At 57.9% G+C, this 7,106-nt stretch overlaps 1 protein-coding gene across 1 annotated transcript; it reads left to right on the forward strand.

Annotated features, from left to right (window-relative positions):
- Positions 1–403: 403 nt before the first annotated feature.
- VAX1 (ventral anterior homeobox 1) lies at positions 404–5,458 on the forward strand. The gene is made up of 3 exons (XM_012775097.3): positions 404–822; positions 1,975–2,162; positions 4,043–5,458. Exons 1-3 carry the CDS (start codon positions 582–584, stop codon positions 4,613–4,615), a joined length of 1,002 nt encoding a protein of 333 aa, XP_012630551.1. The 5' UTR covers positions 404–581; the 3' UTR covers positions 4,616–5,458.
- Positions 5,459–7,106: the final 1,648 nt, after the last annotated feature.

The following is a 7,106-nucleotide window of genomic DNA, read 5'->3' on the forward strand; positions in this document are numbered from 1 at the left end:
GTCTTTGATTGTGTGTTTCCTGAAAGCAAGACCAATCATTTCCGTTTATTCACTGGCTAAACCCCTACTTGATTGGGGACAAGGACAGAAACCATCCATTACGATCTGATATATTATCCAAACAATTTAGTGTATTCATGAGGTAACCGAAACGTGGGGGCTGCGAAATTACCCGTAATCAGTTGCAACAGCGAGTGTGCGTCCCCCCGGGTGTCGGACAGCCACAGCTCGCCGTCTCAGTAACAGGCGGGAGCCGCAGCATTTCGGAGTTGCGCTGTTTGCTACCTGATCGCCAGGCTGGGGACACTGGACGTGCTCAGAGGACGCGGGCGCTGACGAGGCGGCCTCGCCGCGGCTCCACCGGGATCCTGGACCAGACCGGCCGCCTCCCCGCGAGCGCGCCACTCTCCCGTCGCCGCTGACCTGCCCGCCGCCGCCGCTCCGCGGGGACGATCGTTCTCGCCGCTCGCCAGGCCGGGCGGAGGGGCTGCGCTGCAGGGGTTTTGTCCCCCTTTGCCTTTTTTTTTTTCCTCCTTTTTTTCTTTTTCTTTTTTTTTTTCTTTCTCTTTTTGTTCTTGCCTATGTTCGGGAAACCAGACAAAATGGACGTTCGATGCCACTCGGACGCAGAGGCTGCCCGGGTCTCGAAGAACGCGCACAAGGAGAGCCGGGAGAGCAAGGGTGCGGAGGGGAACCTCCCAGCCGCCTTTCTCAAGGAGCCGCAGGGCGCCTTCTCGGCGTCGGGCGCTGCGGAAGATTGTAACAAAAGTAAATCCAATTCCGCAGCCGACCCGGATTACTGCCGCCGGATCCTGGTCCGAGGTAGGGATGGGCAGGGCTGCTGGGCGCGTTCTGTGGGGGCGACTCCGGGGCCAGAGCGGCGTGCCGCTGACACCGGCCGGTGCGGAGGGGTGCTGGCTGGGACTTCGGAGAAAGTTGGTGGCCCTCCTCGCCGGCTGGCCGCTGGGGACTGGCGCCTGGGGCTCGCCAGCGCGCGCTCTCCAGGGGCCTGGGCCCTCCAAGCCCTGAGGGGCCCCTCTGGCCGGGCTTTGGGGGCAGCCATGGGGCCGCGCGGGCGGCGCCGGGCGTCTGGCTGCGGCCTCCGACCCAGGAAAGAAGCTGAAAACTCTGGGAGGATGTGGGCGCGCCCAGCGGGCCAGGGGACCTTTCAGGAGCCGGTCGGGGGCTCCGGCTCTCTAGCAGGCTTAGCGCACCCAGAGGGGAGCGCGGGCGCCGGACAACAGCCGCCGACTGCGGGCTACGGCCCTGCCAGTGGGTGCTTTGGGCTGAGGGCCCTGGCGCCGCGCTCGGGGCCTGACCGCTGTCGCCGGGAGATAGCCGCTGGGCAGGGTTGCGGGGTCGCGAGTGCTGTCTCGGAGCTCAGCTCGGCCTCGCTCGGACGCGCAGGGTGCGCTCAGGCTGAGCGGCAGCGGCCTCGAGGCCCAACCCGGGCCCGGCGCCGCCCCCGCCAGCAGACCGCCAGGCCCCGCCGGCCCGGACTCGGTCCCTCCTCCTTCGGCCGCGCGGGCTCAGGAGGAAAGGAGACCCGGGCGTGGGGGTGGAGACCGCTGGAGCGCGGTCTGGTCGAAAAGCCCCAGAGCTGGGGACCGCGGGAACGAGGCTGGTCAGTGAGAGCACCCTCAGGCTACAGGGGACCCGAACGGCTCAGCCCAAGCCCTCCAGTCGGGAAGGAACATCGGCCTATTTGGAATTGATTTTTTCCCTCTCCCCTGTCTGGAGGGCTCTCCAAAAAGACAAAGTCTGGTCCCTCCTCCCGTCAGCGGTGAGGAATTAGCCACTTTCCCCCGCCCCATACAAACACGGTGTCTTCGCTCCCTGGCTGTGGCCGCACTCCCTCTCTCCCCGCCCCTCCGGACTGCAGGCTGCTAGGGACAGTGTCCCCAAAGCCATCTCGGGCCAAGGAGGTGGAGGGAGACGGGAGGGTTCCGGCAGCTGACATCTCCCCTTCCCCAGATGCCAAAGGGTCCATCCGAGAGATCATCCTGCCCAAGGGCCTGGACCTGGATCGGCCCAAGAGGACGCGCACGTCCTTCACTGCGGAGCAGCTCTACCGGCTGGAGATGGAGTTCCAGCGCTGCCAGTACGTGGTGGGCCGCGAGAGGACCGAGCTCGCCCGGCAGCTCAACCTCTCGGAGACCCAGGTACCCACACAGGGTTCTGCGCCAGCCTCCCTCCCCACCCCCAGCTTGCTCTCTCCCAACACTTAACCTGGCTCTGGACAGGGCCTCCCTGGGGAGGCGGAGGGGACCGGGTGGATGGGGAGGAAAGGCCTAAAGCTTCCTTCCTTTCCAGAAGCCATCCCTTTCCCCTTACATCTCCAAATCTTCCAGGGCCCATGTTCTGCCCACTTTGGCCTGGCCCAGGAGGCCCCAGATCCTTTTGGAATTCTTATTGGTCCCTGCTTGAGAGTTTCCTGCTTGTTTCTGCTTTATAAAGAACTGACTTTTGCCCTTGTTTTGGATATCCCATTTGGGCCAGATTTCCAGGTACTACCCATTTTGGGGTACTCTAGCATTATATAGCATCCAGGCCTATTCTGCAGGAAGTGAGGCTGGAGCCAAAATCCCCTGCTGTAGCACTGTGGATGACTCTTAGGGATTAGGACAGTGTACATCTCCTGGAGATCGGCCTGTGCAAATCAGGCTGCCCTGACCCTTAAAAATAGTCTTCCCCTGGTCCTGAGTTGGCTCCAACCCTGAGCACCACTCCAGGCACCTAGGAGGCCCTGTCTTCTGTGCCAATGATGTGAGGCATGGGATGGAAAGCAGATCTGGGGTCCTGGAGCCAGCACTGCCAACTATGCTTATGCTTTAGGTCTTTTTCTCTATGTTGAATCCATATGATGTTCCTGGAGCCTGGTATGTGGACTCTGGGTCCAGCGTCACTTTAGGGCCTGAGAACTTTGCCCTGTGGAGGCCCTCTGGGTCCTGGCCAGGCCATGCTACCCTCTTGGCCTAGGTAAGGCTGCCTTCTTTCTGAGGACTAGTCCCTTCCCCTATGCCCATCCCTGAAGCAAGTGGAGAGAATTTTAGGCCTGGGATCTGAGCTGAAAGCTGAGGACTGACAGAACAGACGGGATGTTCTCTTTGAGTTTGAGTTGGCATGGTAATTTTTTCCTGTGCTCTGCTACTACCCTTTTTGGTTTATAAAACCGAAACTGGCTAGTCTTTCTCTGTAGCTGCTCAACTCCATTCTGGGCTACTGCTAGGCCTGAAGAGGGGCAGAGAGAGAAGTGAGAGGTGAGGTTGGTGGGAAATTTTCAGTTCACCTCAGCCACCTGACTTCCTCCCGTGATTCCAAGTTCATGGTGGAGAGTAGTGGCACGATTAGAGTATCACTCAGACCCTTCAATCCAGCTGTCTGGTTAGGTGGAGAAAGCTTGGTCTATCATGTCCATCCTGCACAAAATTTTCCTTCTGCAACCACTTTCCCTACTTGCTGCTATTTGATGGTCAAGTTATAAGCAGGAAACAGTCCTTGTCTCCTTCCTTCAACAAGAGTAGCGCTTTTGGGGCTAAATTCGAGCCCACTGGGCAGGGCCTTGAGTCCAGGAAGGCCCGAGAAACGCTCCAGCCACCCCCTGGATTCCCTCTTCTGTGAACGTACCCCTGGGGCTCACACACCCTCTACCAGAAATTTGGGCTTTACGGCTGAGATGATTTACAGATTTCTGAACCTCAAATCCGGCTGCGGTTAGCGTGGGAGTCCAGTGAAATCCCTTCTGGTCTTCCTTCGAGTTAAGAGGCCTGGACCATTTTATTACTTTGTTATTTGTAACAGACGCTGGCCTAGGCCTGCTTCCATGACCCGGAAGCGCAGGCTGGTGGAGCTGTGTCCCGGCTCGTGGCACCACAGCTGCCCCAGCAGCTCTCCGCCCCGTCCCCTCCGGCTGTGAGGTGGGCCTGCGGCTAGGGCTGGGGTTTGGGAAGGGTCCCCCAGCCCTGCGCCCCAGGAGCTCGCTCTCTTTGATACTGGTCTTCCCTGCCCCTCTCTCCCACTTTCCCCGCGCCCCGGCGCGCAGGTGAAGGTCTGGTTCCAGAACCGGCGCACCAAGCAGAAGAAGGACCAGGGCAAGGACTCGGAGCTGCGTTCGGTGGTGTCGGAGACCGCGGCCACGTGCAGTGTGCTACGGCTGCTGGAGCAGGGCCGTCTGCTGTCGCCACCCGGCCTGCCCGCCCTGCTGCCGCCTTGCGCCACCGGCGCTCTCGGCTCGGCGCTGCGCGGGCCCAGCTTGCCCGCCCTGGGAGCGGGCGCCGCTGCGGGCTCCGCCGCCGCCGCTGCCGCCGCCCCGGGCGCCGCGGGCGCCACGTCCCCGCACCCGCCGGCTGTGGGCGGCGCTCCAGGCCCTGGGCCCGCTGGGCCGGGGGGACTGCACGCAGGCGCGCCTACTGCCGGCCACGGCCTCTTCAGCCTGCCGGTGCCCTCGCTGCTCGGCTCTGTCGCCAGCCGCCTGTCCTCCGCCCCGTTGACAATGGCTGGTTCGCTAGCTGGAAATTTGCAAGAACTCTCCGCCCGATACCTGAGCTCCTCGGCCTTCGAGCCTTACTCCCGGACCAACAATAAAGAAGGGGCCGAGAAAAAAACGCTGGACTGATTTTAAGTGTTTCCCTGTATTTATATTTATAGTATCTATTGTGGTGATATTTATGGACTCACGCGCGTTAGGTGCCCAGGGCTCCTGTGCTGGGCTCCTGGCTTCCACCAGGCCTTTGACAGCTCTCCTTTCCCAACAGGCTCTGCTGCCAATTTCATCTGGGCTAATTTCTTTTCTACCTTTCCTCCGTATTCCCCTGCCCCCGCCCTCAAACTTCCTTCTGAATCCAGGAGAGATCCAAAGAATTGGGGGAAATGCCCGAGTTAGCCAACCTGATGCTCCAACCAATGCCCAGCCCTGGAGGGAAAAGACTGGTGTTTTCTAAGTCTAAAGCGCAGGACACCTGCTCTAGATCGGTCCGCTGCTGCCGCTGCTGCTGATTCCCATGAATATTTGAAAGAGGAAAGCTGCACGCAGACCCCAGGCGCTGAAAACCTTGCAGATTTCTTTAGACCAAAAAGGAGGACGTTCCTTCCTCTTGCCTGAGAAACCAGGGCCTGTGGGAGCCCCAGGGCCCCACTTTGCGGACCTCTCGGGATAGTTGGTGCGCATACAGCTTCCCGGCCGGACATACCCTGCCGAGTTTTCTCCCCTTTAGGGAAACTCCAGTTACAACCACCTCCAACCCCAGGGGACAATAAACCAAACGTCATGGCAGGTAATGATGGTAACAAATTTTATCTAATCAGCAATAAAGTAAGAGTAATTACTACATAAAACCAGATGAAGTGGAACCCGTTTATTTAAATACTCGTAATGATGGAGTTTGGAAGGTGTAAGAAAATTCAGGATAGAGAATAAGCCACAGGGCAGCGCAAAATTCAAGTTCTGGGTATTGTGACTTTAAACAGGAATTTAAAAGAGGAAAAGCAAAGGGGAAAGCTAACCCTGCTAAAGAAAGAAAATTCAGAATCTTATCTCCGAGCCTGTTCTCGGCGGTGGCCGACAGCTTTCCGCTCCCCCAGGAGAGAGCGCCGAGGCTCTCCGGCAGTCGCCCGGAGGCGGTGCTGCGCCCTGCGGGCTCCCAGACGCGTGGCTCCCCGCAGAACTGCTGAGTTTGGAAAACGAATCAGCGCCCACCGCCTCCTCTCCCAAGCTCCTGGATTCACAAAACCCTTCCAGCACGCAGGAAACGCCTGGATTTCCGAGCAGTGCTTTGCGGAAGGGGAACTAGGGAAGCTGCGAGGCCGTCCTCTGAGCGTAGTCGCGGAGTCCAGAAAACTCCCAGTGTGATTGATAGGCCAGGCACCCCCCTTCCCGCCACCCAGTCCCGGGGTTTTAATGGTCCCAAATCAGAACCCGGACCGCGACGCCAGCTCGGCCTCACCCCTTACCCCGCGTAGCAACCACCGTCCCTACAGCCACGGCCACCCGCATTTTAACCAAAATCACACATCCAGACCGCGAGGTGCCGCAGTGTCTAGAATGTATTCATACATCCGAAGAGAGCGGAAAAACATTTTTTTAAATAGTAATTTTATTGTAAATTATTTACGTCCGAAGCTTCCCCCCCTTTTTCCTTTTTTTTTTTTTTTTTTAGGCAAATAGTGAAGAAAATAATGAATGATTCAAACGCGGGTAGGTGTCACTGAATCCAGGCTACTAACTTTGTTCTGAATGTTTTGGATATTTGGATGTTTTGTATTTATGTGGTGAGAGTTAAATATATATATCTATGATGATAAACGAGGTGTATTTTTTGTCTTATATTTGAAGGATTAAAAAAAAAAAAGAAGAAAGACCCAACAAATGAGTCTCTGCGTGGGGACTCCAGGCGCAGAGGGCGGCGGGCTCTGCAGTGCAGGGCGCTGTGACCGGTACGCTGAGCGCCTGGGAGGAGGTTTGGGGCGGATTTCGGTTTCTGGAGAGGCAGAGACGCCTGGCTACAATGATGATTTGTTCTTCTTGAGTGTCTCCATGTGGATCTCTCTGTCCCTATAGTGTCAGCCTCTCAGACCCTCCTCTTCAATTTCCCACTACGTATTTCTTGGTTTATTTAGGAAATTGTCTCTGGACACCCTAAAAATCCCTGACTCCTAATGCTCCCAGTTTCCAGAGTTTTCTAGCTGCACCTCCATGCCGGCAGCATTTTGGATTTTGTGCAATCACAGCGCCCGGAACAGGCAAGATTTTCTTTTCTGCTTAGAATAAGTCTCTCCTTCGTCAAAGAGAAACTTTGAGGGAGCAAGAGAATGAAGTCAATATTAATTCCTGCAAAGAGATCTCTCCTCCGACCTGCCCCCCACCCCCAGCACATATGCGGACGTCGATGTTTCCAACAGCAATCTGGAGAAGCAAGGAGGGCTGGGGAGGGGACTTCAGGACACGCTGTCCTAAAGCCTGTGCAGCGCGGGGCGCAGCCCGGGGTGGCGGGCACAGCGGCCACGGCCCCCTCTCGTGGCGTCCGCACACCTGGCGTTGCAGGTTGCAGGGATCCGCGGTTCCCTTGCGGCCCGGGCACAAACCAGGCCCCTCGCCACTCATTCGTCTA

The sequence above is a fragment of the Microcebus murinus genome, chromosome 14, assembly GCF_040939455.1.
Source record: "Microcebus murinus isolate Inina chromosome 14, M.murinus_Inina_mat1.0, whole genome shotgun sequence".
Lineage (NCBI taxonomy): Eukaryota > Metazoa > Chordata > Mammalia > Primates > Cheirogaleidae > Microcebus > Microcebus murinus.

Excerpts from the sequence above, each read along its gene's own strand:
- VAX1 (XM_012775097.3), top strand. The coding sequence starts at position 582 with ATGTTCGGGAAACCAGACAAAATGGACGTTCGATGCCACTCGGACGCA. Across the intron at positions 823-1,974 it reads CCGCCGGATCCTGGTCCGAG|ATGCCAAAGGGTCCATCCGA; the intron begins GTAGGGATGGGC and ends CCCCTTCCCCAG. Across the intron at positions 2,163-4,042 it reads TCAACCTCTCGGAGACCCAG|GTGAAGGTCTGGTTCCAGAA; the intron begins GTACCCACACAG and ends CCCGGCGCGCAG.